The sequence below is a fragment of the Oncorhynchus nerka genome, linkage group LG13 (assembly GCF_034236695.1).
Source record: "Oncorhynchus nerka isolate Pitt River linkage group LG13, Oner_Uvic_2.0, whole genome shotgun sequence".
Classification (NCBI taxonomy): Eukaryota; Metazoa; Chordata; class Actinopteri; order Salmoniformes; family Salmonidae; genus Oncorhynchus; species Oncorhynchus nerka.
The window spans coordinates 100,518,242-100,541,012 of NC_088408.1; the positions used below are offsets into that span (position 1 = coordinate 100,518,242).

The following is a 22,771-nucleotide window of genomic DNA, read 5'->3' on the forward strand; positions in this document are numbered from 1 at the left end:
CCCTAGTCTGCTTTGATGAATTGGAGACGACTGTAAGGGATGTCAATAAAGGGCATACCGTCTAATAACTACTGCAAGGAATCCTGTTTAAGCCTACTTACACGAAGAAGAAGCGTGTACAGACGTGATCAGTGTTGGGAACGACCCAGATGTCTCCGTGTTTGTGCAGGTCAGGGGATGTGATGACTGGAAGAGGACAAAGAGTTTATTGCAAAAACAATGCTATATATTTATTTTCAGAAATGTTTATTTATTGTTTAAAGAAATTCTGAAATCTCCCCCCTCACTATCTAATCATGGCATGGTGTTTGTTCAATGACAGTTGTGTTTGTTTAGAATCGTACCACTTGGTTTAATTTCAGAGAGACAAATAATCATTTTGTTTGGCAAAATTCTATACGGTACATCCACCTCACTCTCAGAGAAATAAGTAGTACTGCTCGGTTTTACACAGTCAAATGTAACAAATAACTACATTATTAATAAAGAACTGTTGAAATAATATATTTGTAATATTTTTTTCCCCCAATTCAATACAGTAATGAGATCTGTATGCAAAGCATTTACATTTAGCAGATGCGCTTATCCTGAGTGACTTAAAAGTTAATACATTCATTTTAAGATCCATATCCCAGTCAATTATACAGGAAACCAACATTCTATTCCAGCTACACAATGGATCTGTTCAGATGTAGGATTTTAATTTGATCATTTTTGATGCTGAGAATTTTCCTGCACAGTGGGAAATGCAACCTTGTAGTGTATTCGATGTTTAAAAAGGCTTCTAAAGTTATAATTTCCACTTTAAAATGTAAGACTTTATTTGTCCTTAAAAAAAAAAAAGTCCAACTTTAATTATAATCCACATAATTCACATTTCCTGTTGCTGCGGGATTATTTTCATGACGTAGCATAGTGGCTCAAATTAAGATCCTACATACATCTGTAGCGTTTTGTAAAAAAACAAACATTTGAATACATATTTGAAAATATGACTTTTTAAAAAAAAATCTATGAATAGGAATATTGTACACACAGGTAAGCAATACTTTGATGAAAAAGTCAGAGGTGTGAAATATTTCATTTTGGAAATAAACTCTTTATATACACATATATTAAAATAGAGTTCACATGCTGTGGCTTCAGAAAGTGTAGCCACTTATTCCACATTTTGTTGCGTTACAACCTGAATTCAAAATGGATTACATAAAATTTGTTTTTGGTTATTGCTATTATGAAAGGTGAATTCATCTCCCAGTGTCTGGTGGAAAGCAGACTGAACCAGGTTATTCATCTCCCAGTGTCTGGTGGAAAGCAGACTGAACCAGGGTTTCCTCTACGATTATGTCTGTGCTTAGCTCCATTCCGTTTCTTTTTTATCCTGAAAAACTCCAGTCCTTAACAATTACAAGCTTTTCATAACATGATGCAGCCACCACTATACTTGAAAATATGTAGAGTGGTACTGAGTAATTTGTTGTATTGGATTTTCCCCAAACATAACACTCTATATTCAGGACAAAAAATGAATGGCTTCGCCACATTTTGGGGGCAGTATTACTTTGTTGCAAACAGGATGCATATTTCGGAATACTTTTAATCACGTAAATGCTTCTTTCTTTTCTCTCTTGTCAATTAGGTTAGTATTGTGGAGTAACTACAATGTTGTTGATCCATCCTCAGTTATCCAATCACAGCCATTAAACTTTGTTACTGTTTTAAAGTCACCAGTGGCCTCATGGTGAAATCTCTGAGCGGTTTCCTTCCTCTCCAGCAACTGAGTTAGGAAGGAGGCCTGTATCTTTGTAGTGACTGGGTGGTATTGATACACCATCCAAAGTGTAATTAATAACTTCCTCATGCTCAAAGGGATATTACATTTCTGCTTTTTATTTTTACCCATCTACCAATAGGTGCCCTTGTTTGCGAAGGCATAGAGAAATCTCCCTGGGTCTTTGTAGTTGAATCAGTGTTTGTAATTCACTGCTTGACTGAGGGACCTTACATACGATTGGATGTGTGGGGTACAGAGATGAGATATCATGTTTTAAGCACTATTATTTCACACATAGAGAGACCATGCAACTTATTATGTGACTTGTGAAAAACTTTTTTTTTTTACTCCTGAACATATTATGTCTTGAATACTTATTGACACAAGACATTTCAGCTTTTCATTTAAAAACATTAATTTGTAACACATTTCAAAGAACATAATTCCACTTTGACATTATGGGTAATTGTGTATAGGCTAGTGACATTTATTTTCAAAAAGAAAGAAGAAAACTTTTATTTTTTTTTAAAATGTTATCCATTTTAAATTCAGACTGTACCAAAACAAAATGTGGAAGAAGTCCCGGGGGTGTGAAAACATTCTGAAGACACTGTCTGTGTTATAAGTTAAATGTCTCCATGGTTGTTCTGTGGTAACTCCAGCCCAGAGCACACATACGTACCTTCACATAAGGCTATGCACTTCAGGTTCCGACTTTGCAAAAACTGGGGCTGCTGTCCTTTCTTTGTTGACTGCAAAAGGACACAACTCTAGTGAACGCAACGTTCATTTCCCCCAGTTAACACCAGTTTTAACGCAACGTTCATTTCCCCGAGTTAACACCAGTTTTAAAACCAGTTTTAACACAACGTTCATTTCCCCCAGTTAACACCAGTTTTAACACAACGTTCATTTCCCCCAGTTAACACCAGTTTTAACAACGTTCATTTCCCCCAGTTAACACCAGTTTTAACACAACGTTCATTTCCCCCAGTTAACACCAGTTTTAACACAACGTTCATTTCCCCCAGTTAACACCAGTTTTAACACAACGTTCATTTCCCCCAGTTAACACCAGTTTTAACACAACGTTCATTTCCCCCAGTTAACACCAGTTTTAACACAACGTTCATTTCCCCCAGTTAACACCAGTTTTAACACCGCACTATACCGAAGTTTTGGGGAGTTTTCATTATGATTACCTGTAAGTTGGTCTTGTTTGTAGCAGTTTCGTCCTTCGAAGTAACTTTCAGCTGTTTTTTGTTCATCCCTGAATGGGAGAGATGTTATAATAACAATCAGGACAACATTTGGTCTGCAAATCAGACACTGCTCTGCTCTGAAAACGGGGCACGTTTTAAAAAAAAACATTTAAAAAACAAACAAACAGGAGAGTAAATAAATCCTGACTTTATTGTGCAGAAAGAACATGTCGGTCACAGTGTCTTGGTTCACGTACTGCAGAGTTGAACTGTTACATTGTAACTAACTACCCTGGTAGGACAACAGACTCAGTCACACATTTAACTACTCTGGAAGGACAACAGACTCAGTCACACATTTAACTACCCTGGTAGGACAACAGACTCAGTCACACATTTAACTACTCTGGTAGGACAACAGACTCAGTCACACATTTAACTACCCTGGTAGGACAACAGACTCAGTCACACATTTAACTACCCTGGTAGGACAACAGACTCAGTCATCACATAACTTTAACTACTCTGGTCTCTGGTAGGACAACAGACTCAGTCACACATTTAACTACTCTGGTAGGACAACAGACTCAGTCATCACATAACTTTAACTACCCTGGTAGGACAACAGACACAGTCACACATTTAACTACCCTGGTAGGACAACAGACTCAGTCACACATTTAACTACCCTGGTAGGACAACAGACTCAGTCATCACATAACTTTAACTACTCTGGTAGGACAACAGACACAGTCACACATTTAACTACCCTGGTAGGACAACAGACTCAGTCACACATTTAACTACCCTGGTAGGACAACAGACTCAGTCACACAATTTGTAATTCACGTATTAAAGGCTCAGCGATATGACAGACGCACAAAGTAAATAGCATAAGGGGGAGGTCAATTTCCGCAACTACTAAGAGCGTTGAAGCGCGAGGTTCAACTTGTCCCTCTGTTTTGGTGCCCTGGCGACCACGCTTGTAACCTCTCTTAAAAGCCAAACCGTACAGATACTGCGTGACAGCGAAGTCTTGCATCTCGCTCATCTCAATATCTGCGGCGCTGTTAGTGTCAACGTCATTTCGCTGAGTCTACCTGTTAAAATGAATTACAAAGTTCCTGTAGATTGCGTTTTTTTTCTGGGTACCTGAGTAACCAAATGATATGCTTGACATTGGGCTGATATATATCCCACTCCCGTAGATGGCGCCATGGAGCTGCCGACAGACAACAACCACAACTATTAGAGGAGTTTGGTCTGCAGAGACAACGTAAAAAATATATGCAACATATTTTAAATAATGTATGGTGCCGGTTAGGGCCGGGACGATACCAGTATCGCGATACAAAACACAAAGCAGATTTAACTTGTTTTTTAGGAAAAACGACCTTAATGTTGGTAACAAACACGTTGTCATCCACAGTTATATGTATTTATTATCCAGGCTACACACAATATATTACATACCGCAGCTTTTTAAAAAGGACCAACGGGTTTTTGTCTGCTTCATGTTTTCATTTTTGTCTCTGGAAAAAATATTGCAATACTGGTGTCATCACAGCTCTAGTGACAGTGTGGTTTGGAGTGAATGCTGTTTGTGTTCAGGTCTTGAAGGGTTATTACATTTACTCAGACCTACTGTTTACCATACACAGTAGTCTCAGGCAGTTGAAATCACAGATTATCAGCCTTTTAAAAAGCACAAACAATTATTGGATTTGAAGATATATATATATATTTTTGTACCTGAAGTCTTGTGTTGGATGCAACCACCAAACCGTTTCGCAAAATGGAGTGCCAATTTTCTATGTGAGAACCACTGAACAGAGAAAAGGTCATTATTAATTATCCAATACATTATCTACTGTGTTCATCAAATAAAAGTTCATTCTCCAACTGAAAATAGCAGTGATTTTAAAAACAACATGTTTCAGAAACATAGTGTACGACTGAAGTACTTTTAAAACAAGTGTAAGGTTTTTAAAAAACAACTTCAAAAACATTGTGCACTGTGTGCCTTCATGAGCATATGAATGATACAAAGGAAGACCAGCTAACGTTACCAACATATCCTGAAATAACATATATATATATTTTTTTTTATATATATTTTTTTTGATAGTTAAACTTGAAATGAACATGGTCTAAATTGACTCAACAACCAAAAACAAATGTCTATATTTAGCTTTCTTAAAATGACCCAACAAATCTAGTTATTTTTAGTTGTTTATCAAAGTTACCCCCCCCCCCTGTTATATATATATGATAAAAAAGGGGAACATACTGGAAAGCGAAGGTACTCCCAAAGAGGTTTTTGGCAGCTCTGAAGTTGGACTCTTTGGCAGGAGGACTGCTGAGTAGAAGGAACTGGTGTGGGGTGTGCATGAACTTCAGCTGCTGCAGTCGTGACAAGAGAGACAGGAGACACAACACGTCACAGGTGTACAAATGGCACCCTAGTCCCTATATAGAGCAGGTAAAAAGTAGTGCACTATATAGGGAATAGGGATGTAGTATAAAGTAGTGCACTATATAGGGAATAGGGCTGTAGTATAAAGTAGTGCGCTATATAGGAAATAGGGCTGTAGTATAAAGTAGTGCACTATATAGGGGATAGGGCTGTAGTATAAAGTAGTGTACTATATAGGGAATAGGGCTGTAGTATAAAGTAGTGCACTATATAGGGAATAGGGTGCAATTTGGGACACCTCTTTCACTCTCTCCTTTTCTGTTCTTCACAACTCTATAATCAGCCTGTCTTCTCATCTCACTGTATAATCAGCCTGTCTTCTGACCTCACTCTACAATCAGCCTGTCTACTGACCTCACTCTACAATCAGCCTGTCTTCTGACCTCACTCTACAATCAGCCTGTCTTCTCACCTCACTCTACAATCAGCCTGTCTTCTCACCTCACTCTACAATCAGCCTGTCTTCTCACCTCACTCTACAATCAGCCTGTCTTCTCACCTCACTCTACAATCAGCCTGTCTTCTCACCTCACTCTACAATCAGCCTGTCTTCTGACCTCACTCTACAATCAGCCTGTCTTCTGACCTCACTCTACAATCAGCCTGTCTTCTGACCTCACTCTACAATCAGCCTGTCTACTGACCTCACTCTACAATCAGCCTGTCTTCTGACCTCACTCTACAATCAGCCTGTCTTCTCACCTCACTCTACAATCAGCCTGTCTTCTCACCTCACTCTACAATCAGCCTGTCTTCTCACCTCACTCTACAATCAGCCTGTCTTCTCACCTCACTCTACAATCAGCCTGTCTTCTCACCTCACTCTACAATCAGCCTGTCTTCTGACCTCACTCTACAATCAGCCTGTCTTCTGACCTCACTCTACAATCAGCCTGTCTTCTGACCTCACTCTACAATCAGCCTGTCTTCTGACCTCACTCTACAATCAGCCTGTCTTCTCACCTCACTCTACAATCAGCCTGTCTTCTCACCTCACTCTACAATCAGCCTGTCTTCTCACCTCACTCTACAATCAGCCTGTCTTCTCACCTCACTCTACAATCAGCCTGTCTTCTCACCTCACTCTACAATCAGCCTGTCTTCTCACCTCACTCTACAATCAGCCTGTCTTCTCACCTCACTCTACAATCAGCCTGTCTTCTCACCTCACTCTACAATCAGCCTGTCTTCTCACCTCACTCTACAATCAGCCTGTCTTCTCACCTCACTCTACAATCAGCCTGTCTTCTCACCTCACTCTACAATCAGCCTGTCTTCTCACCTCACTCTACAATCAGCCTGTCTTCTCACCTCACTCTATAATCAGCCTGTCTTCTCACCTCACTCTATAATCAGCCTATTTTATTTAACCTTCATTTAACTAGGTAAGTCAATTAAGAACAAATTATTATTTTACAATGACTGCCTACCCTGGTCAAACCCTCTCCTAACCCGGACGACACTGGGCCAATTGTGCGCCGCCCTATGGGACTCCGGATCACGGCCGGTTGTGATACAGCCCTGGATCGAACCAGGGTCTGTAGTGATGCCTTAGAGCCCATGTCGTATGACTTCATTCTATAAATCAGCCTGTTTTAGGACTTCACAGGAACACCCAGAAAAGACCTAACGCCGGACGAGAAAATACCATCAGAGAGATATTACATCGTCTAGGGAGATTAAGATTAAGCCAGACTTAATAACCATACATATAGAGATATTACATCGGTTTTATTTTTATTTGTAGTTTTTCAGTAACTAGTTCCATCTAGTGGGGCAGCAGGGTAGCCTAGTGGTTAGAGCGTTGGACTAGTAACCGGAAGGTTGAAAGATCGAATCCCCGAGCTGACACGGTACAAATCTGTCGTTCTGCCCCTGAACAAGGCAGTTAACCCGCTGTTCCCCGGTAGGCCTTCATTGTAAAATAAGAATTTGTTCTTAACTGACTTGCCTAGTTAAATAGAGGATAAAAGTAAAGTTAGTTAAAGTAGTTAAATAAGTTAAATAAAAGGTAAAATCATTATTATTATTTTTGTTTTAAAAATGTAATCTCCTCTAATGATGTATAAAACTCACTCTGGTTACTGGTAGTTTGACGATGTGTGACCTGTTACTGCATATTACCCTAGAGAGAAAAACAAAACAGGTTACATTAGACATTAACAACACAATACCTCCAGCTGCTGCTAGATCGACCTGTTGTTACATACTTTAAACTGTCATTCACACTTTCTCTTCTGTTGAATGTATGAATCCACTGTTTCATGTCCTGGTCTAACTGTACACTCAATATGACAGTCAATGTCTCTGACGACCGATTGAATTGCAGGCTGACAACGGCCTAACAGCCGGAAACATTGTGGTTTTGCTCCTTTTGCCTCTGAAATGAATAAATAACATAAAACAATTTTGAAACCTTTTTTCGATTTCGGGACTCGTGGGGTTTCTTACCATGGCAGAAAGGGGGTTTCTTACCATGTCAGTAAGGGGTTTCTTACCATGGCACTAAGGGGGTTTCTTACCATGGCAGTAAGGGGTTTCTTACCATGGCAGTAAAGGGGTTTCTTACCATGGCAGTAAAGGGGTTTCTTACCATGGCAGTAAGGGGCCTCTTACCATGGCAGTAAGGGGTTCTTACCATGGCAGTAAGGGGGTTTCTTACCATGTCAGTAAGGGGTTTCTTACCATGGCAGTAAGGGGGTTTCTTACCATTGCAGTAAAGGGCCTCTTACCATGGCAGTAAGGGGGTTTCTTACCATTGCAGTAAGGGATTTCTTACCATGGCAGTAAGGGGGTTTCTTACCATTGCAGTAAAGGGCCTCTTACCATGGCAGTAAGGGGGTTTCTTACCATGGCAGTAAGGGGTTTCTTACCATGGCAGTAAGGGGGTTTCTTACCATTGCAGTAAAGGGCCTCTTACCATGGCAGTAAGGGGGTTTCTTACCATTGCAGTAAAGGGCCTCTTACCATGGCAGTAAGGGGGTTTCTTACCATGGCAGTAAGGGGGTTTCTTACCATGTCAGTAAGGGGGTTTCTTACCATGTCAGTAAGGGGTTTCTTACCATGTCAGTAAGGGGTTTCTTACCATGTCAGTAAAGGGGTTTCTTACCATGTCAGTAAGGGGTTTCTTACCATGTCAGTAAGGGGTTTCTTACCATGTCAGTAAGGGTTTCTTACCATGTCAGTAAAGGGGTTTCTTACCATGTCAGTAAGGGGTTCTTACCATGTCAGTAAGGGGTTTCTTACCATGTCAGTAAGGGGTTTCTTACCATGTCAGTAAGGGGTTTCTTACCATGTCAGTAAGGGTTTCTTACCATGTCAGTAAGGGGTTTCTTACCATGTCAGTAAGGGGTTTCTTACCATGTCAGTAAGGGGTTTCTTACCATGTCAGTAAGGGGGTTTCTTAACATGTCAGTAAGGGTCTCTTACCATGTCAGTAAGGGTCTCTTACCATGTCAGTAAGGGGTTTCTTACCATGTCAGTAAGGGGTTTCTTACCATGTCAGTAAGGGGGTTTCTTACCATGTCAGTAAGGGGTTTCTTACCATGTCAGTAAAGGGGTTTCTTACCATGTCAGTAAGGGGTTTCTTACCATGTCAGTAAGGGGTTTCTTACCATGTCAGTAAGGGTTTCTTACCATGGCAGTAAGGGGTTTCTTACCATGTCAGTAAGGGGTTTCTTACCATGTCAGTAAAGGGGTTTCTTACCATGTCAGTAAGGGGTTTCTTACCATGTCAGTAAGGGGGTTTCTTACCATGTCAGTAAGGGGTTTCTTACCATGTCAGTAAGGGGTTTCTTACCATGTCAGTAAGGGGTTTCTTACCATGTCAGTATGGGGTTTCTTACCATGTCAGTAAGGGGTTTCTTACCATGTCAGTAAGGGGTTTCTTACCATGTCAGTAAGGGGGTTTCTTACCATGTCAGTAAGGGGTTCTTACCATGTCAGTAAGGGGTTTCTTACCATGTCAGTAAGGGGTTTCTTACCATGGCAGTAAGGGGGTTTCTTACCATGGCAGTAAGGGGGTTTCTTACCATGTCAGTAAGGGGTTTCTTACCATGTCAGTAAGGGGTTCTTACCATGTCAGTAAGGGGTTTCTTACCATGTCAGTAAGGGGTTTCTTACCATGTCAGTAAAGGGGTTTCTTACCATGTCAGTAAGGGGTTTCTTACCATGTCAGTAAGGGTTTCTTACCATGTCAGTAAGGGGTTTCTTACCATGTCAGTAAGGGGTGAGCTAAAGGATCATGCTTGTCCATCTGCCTCTTAATCTCCAGGTAAGGTGCCTGTAGAGAAACAACCTTCATTTAACACCACTGGCTCAATGGGTACAACGGGACAGCACACACACACCCACAGGGGAGACATAGGAGGGGATGAGAGACATGACGAATTAGGTCCTAAACACGATGAAGAGGTAAGGCTGTCGAGGGTTAGGGTTCGTTACCTGGGACATTTATCTGATAGAGCTAAGGGTTAGGGTTAGTTACCTGGGACATTTCTCTGATAGAGATAAGGGTCAAGGGTTAGGGTTAGTTACCTGGGACATTTCTCTGATAGAGATAAGGGTCAAGGGTTAGGGTTAGTTACCTGGGACATTTCTCTTATAGAGCTAAGGGTTAGGGTTAGTTACCTGGGACATTTATCTGATAGAGCTAAGGGTTAGGGTTCGTTACCTGGGACATTTATCTGATAGATGGAAGGGTCAAGGGTTAGGGTTAGTTACCTGGGACATTTCTCTGATAGAGCTAAGGGTTAGGGTTAGTTACCTGGGACATTTATCTGATAGAGGTAAGGCTGTCGAGGGTTAGGGTTCGTTACCTGGGACATTTCTCTGATAGAGATAAGGGTCAAGGGTTAGGGTTAATTACCTGGGACATTTCTCTGATAGAGCTAAGGGTTAGGGTTAGTTACCTGGGACATTTCTCTGATAGAGCTAAGGGTTAGGGTTCGTTACCTGGGACATTTCTCTGATAGAGATAAGGGTCAAGGGTTAGGGTTAGGGTTACCTGGGACATTTCTCTGATAGAGCTAAGGGGGGTTAGTTACCTGGGACATTTCTCTGATAGAGCTAAGGGTTAGGGTTCGTTACCTGGGACATTTCTCTGATAGAGATAAGGGTCAAGGGTTAGGGTTAGTTACCTGGGACATTTCTCTGATAGAGCTAAGGGTTAGGGTTAGTTACCTGGGACATTTCTCTGATAGAGCTAAGGGCTAGGGTTAGGGTTAGTTACCTGGGACATTTCTCTGATAGAGCTAAGGGTTAGGGTTAGTTACCTGGGACATTTCTCTGATAGAGCTAAGGGTTAGGGTTAGTTACCTGGGACATTTCTCTGATAGAGGTACGGGGTTAGGGTTAGGGTTAGTTACCTGGGACATTTCTCTGATAGAGGTACGGGGTTAGGGTTAGTTACCTGGGACATTTCTCTGATAGGGTCAAGGGTTAGGGTTAGTTACCTGGGACATTTCTCTGATAGAGGTAAGGCTGTCGAGGGTAAGGGTTCGTTACCTGGGACATTTATCTGATAGAGCTAAGGGTTAGGGTTCGTTACCTGGGACATTTATCTGATAGATGGAAGGGTCAAGGGTTAGGGTTAGTTACCTGGGACATTTCTCTGATAGAGCTAAGGGTTAGGGTTAGTTACCTGGGACATTTATCTGATAGAGGTAAGGCTGTCGAGGGTTAGGGTTCGTTACCTGGGACATTTCTCTGATAGAGATAAGGGTCAAGGGTTAGGGTTAATTACCTGGGACATTTCTCTGATAGAGCTAAGGGTTAGGGTTAATTACCTGGGACATTTCTCTGATAGAGCTAAGGGTTAGGTTAGTTACCTGGGACATTTCTCTGATAGAGCTAAGGGTTAACGGGTTACCTGGGACATTTCTCTGATAGAGATAAGGGTCAAGGGTTAGGGTTAGTTACCTGGGACATTTCTCTGATAGAGCTAAGGGTTAGGGTTAGTTACCTGGGACATTTCTCTGATAGAGCTAAGGGTTAGGGTTAGTTACCTGGGACATTTCTCTGATAGAGATAAGGGTCAAGGGTTAGGGTTAGTTACCTGGGACATTTCTCTGATAGAGCTAAGGGTTAGGGGTTAGTTACCTGGGACATTTCTCTGATAGAGGGCTAAGGGTTAGGGTTAGTTACCTGGGACATTTCTCTGATAGAGCTAAGGGTTAGGGTTAGTTACCTGGGACATTTCTCTGATAGAGGTAAGGGGTCGAGGGTTAGGGTTAGGGTTACCTGGGACATTTCTCTGATAGATGGAAGGGTTAGGGTTAGTTACCTGGGACATTTCTCTGATAGAGGTAAGGTCAGGGTTAGGGTTAGTTACCTGGGACATTTCTCTGATAGGGTTAGGGTTAATTACCTGGGACATTTATCTGATAGAGGTTAGGGTTAGGGTTAGTTACCTGGGACATTTATCTGATAGAGGAAGGGTCGAGGGTTAGTTACCTGGGACATTTCTCTGATAGGAGGGTAGGGGTTACCTGGGCTGGGACATTTATCTGATAGAGGTAAGGCTGTCGAGGGTTAGGGTTAGTTACCTGGGACATTTCTCTGATAGAGATAAGGGTCAAGGGTTAGGGTTAGTTACCTGGGACATTTCTCTGATAGAGAGGGGTTAGTTACCTGGGACATTTCTCTGATAGAGCTAAGGGTTAGGGTTAGTTACCTGGGACATTTATCTGATAGAGCTAAGGGTTAGGGTTAGTTACCTGGGACATTTATCTGATAGAGCTAAGGGTTAGGGTTCGTTACCTGGGACATTTATCTGATAGATGGAAGGGTTAGGGTTAGGTTAGTTACCTGGGACATTTCTCTGATAGGGTTAGCTAACCTGGGACATTTATCTGTAGAGCTAGGGGGTTCGTTACCTGGGACATTTATCTGATAGATGGAAGGGTCAAGGGTTAGGGTTAGTTACCTGGGACATTTCTCTGATAGAGCTAAGGGTTAGGGTTAGTTACCTGGGACATTTATCTGATAGAGGTAAGGCTGTCGAGGGTTAGGGTTCGTTACCTGGGACATTTCTCTGATAGAGATAAGGGTCAAGGGTTAGGGTTAATTACCTGGGACATTTCTCTGATAGAGCTAAGGGTTAGGGTTAATTACCTGGGACATTTCTCTGATAGAGCTAAGGGTTAGGGTTAGTTACCTGGGACATTTCTCTGATAGAGCTAAGGGTTAGGGTTCGTTACCTGGGACATTTCTCTGATAGAGATAAGGGTCAAGGGTTAGGGTTAGTTACCTGGGACATTTCTCTGATAGAGCTAAGGGTTAGGGTTAGTTACCTGGGACATTTCTCTGATAGAGCTAAGGGTTAGGGTTCGTTACCTGGGACATTTCTCTGATAGAGATAAGGGTCAAGGGTTAGGGTTAGTTACCTGGGACATTTCTCTGATAGAGCTAAGGGTTAGGGTTAGTTACCTGGGACATTTCTCTGATAGAGCTAAGGGCTAGGGTTAGGGTTAGTTACCTGGGACATTTCTCTGATAGAGCTAAGGGTTAGGGTTAGTTACCTGGGACATTTCTCTGATAGAGCTAAGGGTTAGGGTTAGTTACCTGGGACATTTCTCTGATAGAGGTACGGGGTTAGGGTTAGGGTTAGTTACCTGGGACATTTCTCTGATAGAGGTACGGGGTTAGGGTTAGTTACCTGGGACATTTCTCTGATAGGGTCAAGGGTTAGGGTTAGTTACCTGGGACATTTCTCTGATAGAGGTAAGGCTGTCGAGGGTTAGGGTTCGTTACCTGGGACATTTATCTGATAGATGGAAGGGTCAAGGGTTAGGGTTAGTTACCTGGGACATTTATCTGATAGAGGTTAGGGTTAGGGTTAGTTACCTGGGACATTTATCTGATAGAGGTACGGGGTTAGGGTTAGTTACTTGGGACATTTCTCTGATAGAGGTAAGGCTGTCGAGGGTTAGGGTTAGTTACCTGGGACATTTCTCTGATAGAGCTAAGGGTCAAGGATTAGGGTTAGTTACCTGGGACATTTCTCTGATAGAGGTACGGGGTTAGGGTTAGTTACTTGGGACATTTCTAGGGTTAGGTTAGTTACCTGGGACATTTCTCTGATAGAGCTAAGGGTCAAGGTTAGGGTTAGTTACCTGGGACATTTCTCTGATAGAGGTGAGACTGTCAAGGGCTCTCATCACTCGGTCATAGTCCTTTTTCTGAAATGAACGACAAGCATCATGGATCACAGGCAGTATGAACCACTTCAGAAAAGGACACAGTGAAATTCAGCAAGGATCTACCAACAACAACTAAAGTCCTCTGCATATTCAACTAAATGGTCTCTATATGGATTAGTCTTATAAATCTTATATTTTTTTTGGGGGGGGTAGATTTATTGCAGGAATTCATCAAATTACTGCTGATAAAAGCTATATCCTGGGGTTGAAGGCCTAAGGCTGTTAGTAGGTTCAGGGTTAGTAAACCATACCCGGGGGTTGAAGGCCAGTGCCTGGGAGTCACATGGATCCACCACGGAGGGATATGGCTCAAAGATGACCACTTTCCTGGGAGACTCTAGAGCAGACCTACACATGGACACCAACAGGTCCACCACCTAGGAAACAGAGACGAACACTTAGTCAGCTGTGTGTGTGTGTGTGTGTGTGTGTGTGTGTGTCGTGAGTGCGCGCGCATACCTGAGCCCCTGTGGCGATCTCGTCGGCTGCCTCGTTCATCACCCCCAGTGTTTGAAAGGCAAACACACACAGTTCCCGCTCACACACGGTGGGCTGTGGGGTGGACACACCACATAGGATCATTCAGATAGATCTCTTGTTTAGCGTTATAGCATATTTTCTCCCTCTAACTCATATATATATAGATAGGAATGGGTGTGCTGCTCGTTAGCAAGTAGGTTGTTTTGGGTTAAATGAGTCAGAAACAGCCACAGTCAGTCTACCACAAGTACTACTGGTATACAAAGCCCTGACCTACAGTCGAATCATTAGGACTCAGGACAGTGACCTATAGTCTTATCATTAGGACTCAGGACAGTGATCTATAGTTGTGTCATTAGGACTCAGGACAGTGACCTATAGTCGTATCATTAGGAGGACTCAGGACAGTGATCTATAGTCGTACATTAGGACTCAGGACAGTGACCTATAGTCGTATCATTAGGACTCAGGACAGTGACCTATAGTTGTATCATTAGGACTCAGGACAGTGACCTATAGTCGTATCATTAGGAGGACTCAGGACAGTGACCTATAGTTGTATCATTAGGACTCAGGACAGTGACCTATAGTTGTATCATTAGGACTCAGGACAGTGACCTATAGTTGTATCATTAGGACTCAGGACAGTGACCTATAGTCGTATCATTAGGACTCAGGACAGTGACCTATAGTTGTATCATTAGGACTCAGGACAGTGACCTATAGTCGTATCATTAGGACTCAGGACAGTGATCTATAGTTGTATCATTAGGACTCAGGACAGTGACCTATAGTCGTATCATTAGGACTCAGGACAGTGACCTATAGTCGTATCATTAGGACTCAGGACAGTGATCTATAGTTGTATCATTAGGACTCAGGACAGTGACCTATAGTCGTATCATTAGGACTCAGGACAGTGATCTATAGTTGTGTCATTAGGACTCAGGACAGTGATCTATAGTTGTGTCATTAGGACTCAGGACAGTGATCTATAGTTGTGTCATTAGGACTCAGGACAGTGACCTATAGTCGTATCATTAGGACTCAGGACAGTGACCTATAGTTGTATCATTAGGAGGACTCAGGACAGTGATCTATAGTTGTGTCATTAGGACTCAGGACAGTGATCTATAGTTGTATCATTAGGACTCAGGACAGTGATCTATAGTTGTATCATTAGGACTCAGGACAGTGACCTATAGTTGTATCATTAGGACTCAGGACAGTGATCTATAGTTGTATCATTAGGACTCAGGACAGTGATCTATAGTTGTATCATTAGGACTCAGGACAGTGACCTATAGTCGTATCATTAGGACTCAGGACAGTGATCTATAGTTGTGTCATTAGGACTCAGGACAGTGATCTATAGTTGTGTCATTAGGACTCAGGACAGTGACCTATAGTTGTATCATTAGGACTCAGGACAGTGACCTATAGTCGTATCATTAGGACTCAGGACAGTGACCTATAGTTGTATCATTAGGACTAAGTACTTCTCTGGTTGGTGCCAACATCACATCATGCTTTAAAACAGGAGAGGGCAACTCCAGTCCTCCAGGGTCTGATTGGTGTCACTCTTCTTCTCCATCCCTGACAAACACAGCTGATTAATCAAACTGCATTCTAAACTGAAGATCATGATTAGGTGACTATTGGAGTCAGGTGTGTTAGCTGGGACTGGGGGCAAAACTGTGACACCAAATCAGGCTCTCGAGGACTGGGGTTGCCCATCCCTGCTTTATTAAAACCTTACGGGGGTCTGGTTACATTTAGCTGTATGGGCTGAACTGAATATAGCTCTGTTTTTTTTTCTCTCTTCTTGTACTGTGTGTTAGTATGTGTGTACAGTACTCACTCTGAGCATGGGTCCGTTCTGGAACACGTGTGGTTCGTCACACACCACACAGAACTCATTCAGGACCGGAATCCTCTGCTCAGCATATTCCATGGTCTGTTGAAGACAGAGGACATGATAAATGCTCATATAGATTTTATAACACGTGTCAACTCATTCCACATGTACACATTTGTTTTACAAAACATATTATTGATAGAAGAGCTCAGGTGAAATTCAGGGAGCATTTACCTGGACGAGGAAACCTCTGTCTTTTATTGGTATGGACTTGGCTCCATTGTTTGGCTGTAAAGGAAGAGAGGGAAGTTTGTTACCTGCCTGTGATCAAAAAAAGGTCAACAATCCCTGTTTCTAATGACAAATCAAGATCAACCAATCATGAGAGGATGCCTTTCGGATCAACCAATCACCAGCAGCCTTACTGACCGGCGTTGGCGTGGTGAGCGAGGGGGCGAGGATCCCGATGAGCCCTGAGGTAAGAGAGAGCCGCCTCCCCTCGGACGGAGACACAGAGTCCTTGAAGATGTCTGCTGCCTTGCCCATCTTGGTACTGCTGGAGTAGGACCTGAGGTAACAAGGAGGCATTGATGAGGCAGTAGGACCTGAGGTAACATGGAGGCATTGATGAGGCAGTAGGACCTGAGGTAACATGGAGGCATTGATGAGGCAGTAGGACCTGAGGTAACATGGAGGCATTGATGAGGCAGTAGGGTAACCAGTAGGACCTGAGGTAACATGGAGGCATTGATGAGGCAGTAGGACCTGAGGTAACATGGAGGCATTGATGAGGCAGTAGGACCTGAGGTAACATGGAAGCATTGATGAGGCAGTAGGACCTGAGGTAACATGGAGGCATTGATGAGGCAGTAGGACCTGAGGTAACATGGAGGCATTGATGAGGCAGTAGGACCTGAGTAACATGGAGCATTGATGAGGCAGTAGGACCTGGTAACATGGAGGCATTGATGAGGCAGTAGGACCTGAGGTAACATGGAGGCATTGATGAGGCAGTAGGACCTGAGGTAACATGGAGGCATTGATGAGGCAGTAGGACCTGGTAACATGGAGGCATTGATGCAGTAGGACCTGAGGTAACATGGAGGCATTGATGAGGCAGTAGGACCTGAGGTAACATGGATGGAGGCATTGATGAGGATGAGGCAGTAGGACCTGAGGTAACATGGAGGCATTGATGAGGCAGTAGGACCTGAGGTAACATGGAGGCATTGATGAGGCAGTAGGACCTACAGTAACATGGAGGCATTGATGAGGCAGTAGGACCTTCAGTAACATGCATTCATGAGGCAGTAGGACTGCAGTCACATGCATTGATGAGGCAGTAGGACCTGCGGTAACATGCATTGATGAGGCAGTAGGACCTGCAGTAACATGGAGGCATTGATGAGGCAGTAGGACCTGAGGTAACATGCATTCATGAGGCAGTAGGACCTGCAACCACATGGAGGCATTGATGAGGCAGTAGGACATTCAGTAACATGCATTCATGAGGCAGTAGAACCTGCAGTAACATGGAGGCATTGATGAGGCAGTAGGACCTTCAGTAACATGGAGGCATTGATGAGGCAGTAGGACCTGAGGTAACATGGAGGCATTGATGAGGCAGTAGGACCTGAGGTAACATGGAGGCATTGATGAGGCAGTAGGACCTGCAACCACATGCATTGATGAGGCAGTAGGACCTGCAACGACATGCATTGATGAGGCAGTAGGACCTTCAGTAACATGGAGGCATTGATGAGGCAGTAGGACCTGAGGTAACATGGAGGCATTGATGAGGCAGTAGGACCTGAGGTAACATGGAGGCATTGATGAGGCAGTAGGACCTGAGGTAACATGCATTGATGAGGCAGTAGGACCTGCAGTAACATGCATTGATGAGGCAGTAGGACCTGCGGTAACATGCATTGATGAGGCAGTAGGACCTGCGGTAACATGCATTGATGAGGCAGTAGGACCTGCGGTAACATGCATTGATGAGGCAGTAGGACCTGCGGTAACATGCATTGATGAGGCAGTAGGACCTGCAGTAACATGCATTGATGAGGCAGTAGGACCTGCGGTAACATGCATTGATGAGGCAGTAGGACCTGCAGTAACATGCATTGATGAGGCAGTAGGACCTGCAGTAACATGCATTGATGAGGCAGTAGGACCTTCAGTAACATGCATTGATGAGGCAGTAGGACCTGCAGTAACATGCATTGATGAGGCAGTAGGACCTGCAGTAACATGCATTGATGAGGCAGTAGGACCTGCAGTAACATGCATTGATGAGGCAGTAGGACCTGCAGTAACATGCATTGATGAGGCAGTAGGACCTGCGGTAACATGCATTGATGAGGGAGTAGGACCTGCGGTAACATGCATTGATGAGGCAGTAGGACCTGCAGTAACATGCATTGATGAGGCAGTAGGACCTGCAGTAACATGCATTGATGAGGCAGTAGAACCTGCAGTAACATGGAGGCATTGATGAGGCAGTAGGACCTGCAGTAACATGCATTGATGAGGCAGTAGGACCTGCAGTAACATGCATTGATGAGGCAGTAGGACCTGCAGTAACATGCATTGATGAGGCAGTAGGACCTGCAGTAACATGCATTGATGAGGCAGTAGGACCTGCAGTAACATGCATTGATGAGGCAGTAGGACCTGCAGTAACATGCATTGATGAGGCAGTAGGACCTGCAGTAACATGCATTGATGAGGCAGTAGGACCTGCAGTAACATGCATTGATGAGGCAGTAGGACCTGCAGTAACATGCATTGATGAGGCAGTAGGACCTGCGGTAACATGCATTGATGAGGCAGTAGGACCTGCAGTAACATGCATTGATGAGGCAGTAGGACCTGCAGTAACATGCATTGATGAGGCAGTAGGACCTGCGGTAACATGCATTGATGAGGCAGTAGGACCTGCAGTAACATGCATTGATGAGGCAGTAGGACCTGCAGTAACATGCATTGATGAGGCAGTAGGACCTGCAGTAACATGCATTGATGAGGCAGTAGGACCTGCGGTAACATGCATTGATGAGGCAGTAGGACCTGCAGTAACATGCATTGATGAGGCAGTAGGACCTGCAGTAACATGCATTGATGAGGCAGTAGGACCTGCGGTAACATGCATTGATGAGGCAGTAGGACCTGCGGTAACATGCATTGATGAGGCAGTAGGACCTGCGGTAACATGCATTGATGAGGCAGTAGGACCTGCGGTAACATGCATTGATGAGGCAGTAGGACCTGCGGTAACATGCATTGATGAGGCAGTAGGACCTGCGGTAACATGCATTGATGAGGCAGTAGGACCTGCAGTAACATGCATTGATGAGGCAGTAGGACCTGCGGTAACATGCATTGATGAGGCAGTAGGACCTGCGGTAACATGCATTGATGAGGCAGTAGGACCTGCAGTAACATGCATTGATGAGGCAGTAGAACCTTCAGTAACATGCATTGATGAGGCAGTAGGACCTGCAGTAACATGCATTGATGAGGCAGTAGGACCTGCAGTAACATGCATTGATGAGGCAGTAGGACCTGCGGTAACATGCATTGATGAGGCAGTAGGACCTGCGGTAACATGCATTGATGAGGCAGTAGGACCTGCAGTAACATGCATTGATGAGGCAGTAGGACCTGCAGTAACATGCATTGATGAGGCAGTAGGACCTGCAGTAACATGAGTTGCTGCTTTTAGTGTTTGTTTTTGCGTATTTATGTATCATCTGGTGCCAACAAATGTTCCTTCCTTTGGGGATCAATAAAGTACTATGTTACGTTAATATGTTATCTTTGGGGATGTTATGTTAATATGTTCTCATCTTACCTGCTGAGGAGGTGGTGGTGTTTCAGTCCATCCAGCTCCTCCGTCCTGATAGAACCAGAGCACGACCTACTGAGCAGCCTGTGGTGCTTTAAACCTCCACCAAGACTACATCCACCAAGACTACCCCCTCCACCACCACTCGGGCCCAGCCCACCAACACCTCCACCAAGACTACCCCCTCCACCACCACTCGGGCCCAGCCCACCAACACCTCCCCCAAGACTACCTGCCTCAAGACGACCTCCCCCAAGACTACCTCCCCCAAGACTACCTCCCCAAGACTACCTCCCCCAAGACTACCTCCCCCAAGACTACCTCCCCCAAGACTCCCTCCACCCCCTCCCCCACCTCCTCCCACTCCTGCATGCTCACAGCGGGGGTCGCCAGAGCACGAGCGAGGCAGGAGCTTATGGGGAGCGGGTCGGAGGTCCTCTGGTTTGACCACAGCCATGCAGGGCCTGCCCAGGCGGTGGGGTTTGAAGGGCAGTGGTCCGGGCCCTCCTCCGTGGTCCATACGGGGGTCTCCGCTGGACAGGGAAAGGCCCAGGAGACGGTGGGTAGTCTTGGTCCCGGGGCCGCAGCCGTCCACCTCAACCTGCTGTTTGGCGGTGCTGGTGTAAGTCCGTCGGAGAAGGCGGTGGGATTTAGAGACGCCATCTTGTTCTGGCTTCGGCTTCTTTTTGCTCTTGACACAGCCGGGAGGCGGGTAGCTGGGAGATCTGAAGACGAAGATAACTTTATTGTCCAAGATACACAACTGATGGGAACGGAGAGAGTAAACCCAGGCTCAATTCTGCCTAACCAATCAGAGAGCAAAAGTGGAGATACTACCATATCATACCTATTTGATCCTTTCAGATACAGTAAGTGCCTATGTGGTAAGGAACAAGAAATGTCTGTAGTTTAATTCTAGTGACAGACAGGTTCAAATCGATAATTATGTTAGACGTAAAATGTCAGTATTATGATGTTTCTCTGACCTGCGGAGGGTCGAGAAGATGTGGAGGGGAGATTTGCCCTTCTTGTCGCCCTTGTTTTTGTTGCGAGAGCAGTTGAGTTTCTCTTTACTCTGGAGTTTCCACTGCTGGGTGACAAACGTCTGCATTATCCTGAAGAGAGAGGGGGAAATAAAGGATGTAACATCTACATTATCGTTGTAAGAGAGAAGAAACAAAACGTGTTATCCAATGAAGGGCTCCACAATTCAACAGATTCGGGCTAATTTCCTTCAAAAGAAAGACATTTCCTTGTCCGCACTAATTTCAACTATTGAGAGCTGTATCTAGTTGTATAAAAAAATGAAAACCCCATAGGGTTGGATTGACACACCAGTGCGTCAATCTAAGTTACATAACGAAAACAATACCCATAAAAATCCATTTAACCCATTTAAGAGATTTGTTGTTGTTGTTGTTTGTTTTGTTGCATTGGATGCGTCCCAATCCACTAGTTTCGCACTTCCGCATCTGCGGTGAAGTATTGCCACCTACACTGCCATCATAATGTATTCAGACCACTTCCCCTTCTCCACATGTTGTTAAGTTACAGCCATATTCTAAAATCTATCTACACACAATACCCCATAATGACAAAGCGAAAACATTTGATTTTTTTTGTGAAAAATTTGCTATTTAAATTATTATTTTTTAAATAGAAAACAGAAATACCTTATTTACATAAGTATTCAGGCCCTTTGCTATGAGGATATAATTGAGCTCAGGTGCATCCCTGTTTCCATTCATCTTCCTTGAGATGTTCCTATAACTTGATTGGAGTTCACCTGTGGTAAATTCAATTGATTCAAACACGATTTAGAAAGGCTGTCTATATGAGATTTAACTCTTTGGCCTGAATGCAAAGCATCACATCTGGTGGAAACCTGTCACCATCCCTACGGTGAAGCATGGTGGTGGCAGCATCATGTCTGGTGGAAACCTGTCACCATCCCTACGGTGAAGCATGGTGGGGGCAGCATCATGTCTGGTGGAAACCTGTCACCATCCCTACGGTGAAGCATGGTGGGGGCAGCATCATGTCTGGTAGAAACCTGTCACCATCCCTACGGTGAAGCATGGTGGTGGCAGCATCATGCTGTGGGGATGTTTATCAGCAGTCGGGACTGGGAGACTAGTCAGGATCGAGGGAAAGATGAATGGAGAAAAGTACAGAGAGATCCTTGATGAAAACCTGCTCCAGAGTGCTCAAGACCACAGACAGGGGTGAAGGTTCACCTTCCAAGAGGACAACCACCCTAAGCACACAGCCAAGACAATGCAGGAGTGGCTTCAGAACAAGTCTCTGGAGAGACCTGCAAATAGCTGTGCAGCAAGTCTCTGAATGTCCATGAGTGGCCCAGCCAGAGCCGGACTTGAACCTGATCGAACATCTCTGGAGAAACCTGAAAATAGCTGTGCAGCGACGCTCCTCATCCAACTTGACAGAGCTTGAGAGGATCTGCAGAGAAGAATGGGAGAAACTCCCTAAATACAGGTGTGCCAAGCTTGTAGCGTCATACCCAAGAAGACTTGAGGCTGTAATCGCTGGCAAAGATGCTTCAACAAATTACTGAGTAAATGGTCTTGTATATTTATGTAAATGTGATATCAATTTTGTATTTTTTATAAATTTGCAACAAAAAAAAGGGTCATTATGGGGTATTGTGATGTCATTATGGGGTATTGCTTGTAGATTGAGGAACATTTCAATTTAATCAATTTTAGAATAAGGCTGTAACGTAAGAAAATGTGGAAAAAGTCAAGGGGTCTGAATACTTTCTGAACACACTGTACATTATATATTTATTTATGACAGACACTTCTAAACCTGGTTGCTTATCATACATTGTTTGACCTTCATTTTCTGCCATTTATGGATGTGTTATTCAACGCGTTTCTATGGACTATAGTAGTAAATGCTCAACACCT

The 22,771-nt window shown here is 43.8% G+C and overlaps 1 protein-coding gene across 9 annotated transcripts in view; it reads right to left on the minus strand.

The window, feature by feature from the left end:
* The window catches only part of LOC115122797 (poly (ADP-ribose) polymerase family, member 8), a 100,492-nt gene that overhangs the window by 5,077 nt on the left and 72,644 nt on the right, over positions 1-22,771 (minus strand). For 8 of the 9 annotated variants that reach the window (XM_065026914.1, XM_065026915.1, XM_065026913.1 and 5 more), the window contains 15 exons: positions 20,828-20,956; positions 16,421-16,559; positions 16,226-16,279; positions 15,995-16,090; positions 14,113-14,205; positions 13,905-14,030; positions 13,567-13,632; positions 9,667-9,734; positions 7,529-7,577; positions 5,267-5,379; positions 4,729-4,801; positions 4,129-4,198; positions 2,977-3,044; positions 2,457-2,526; positions 102-186 (listed from right to left, as the gene is read on the minus strand). In XM_065026914.1, coding sequence (XP_064882986.1) covers positions 102-186; positions 2,457-2,526; positions 2,977-3,044; positions 4,129-4,198; positions 4,729-4,801; positions 5,267-5,379; positions 7,529-7,577; positions 9,667-9,734; positions 13,567-13,632; positions 13,905-14,030; positions 14,113-14,205; positions 15,995-16,090; positions 16,226-16,279; positions 16,421-16,559; positions 20,828-20,956 — 1,299 coding nt within the window. Of the gene's footprint in view, positions 1-101; positions 187-2,456; positions 2,527-2,976; positions 3,045-4,128; positions 4,199-4,728; positions 4,802-5,266; positions 5,380-7,528; positions 7,578-9,666; positions 9,735-13,566; positions 13,633-13,904; positions 14,031-14,112; positions 14,206-15,994; positions 16,091-16,225; positions 16,280-16,420; positions 16,560-19,847; positions 20,078-20,118; positions 20,567-20,688; positions 20,719-20,827; positions 20,957-22,771 lie in introns of all 9 variants that reach the window. The other variant, XM_065026917.1, reaches the window with a different exon arrangement.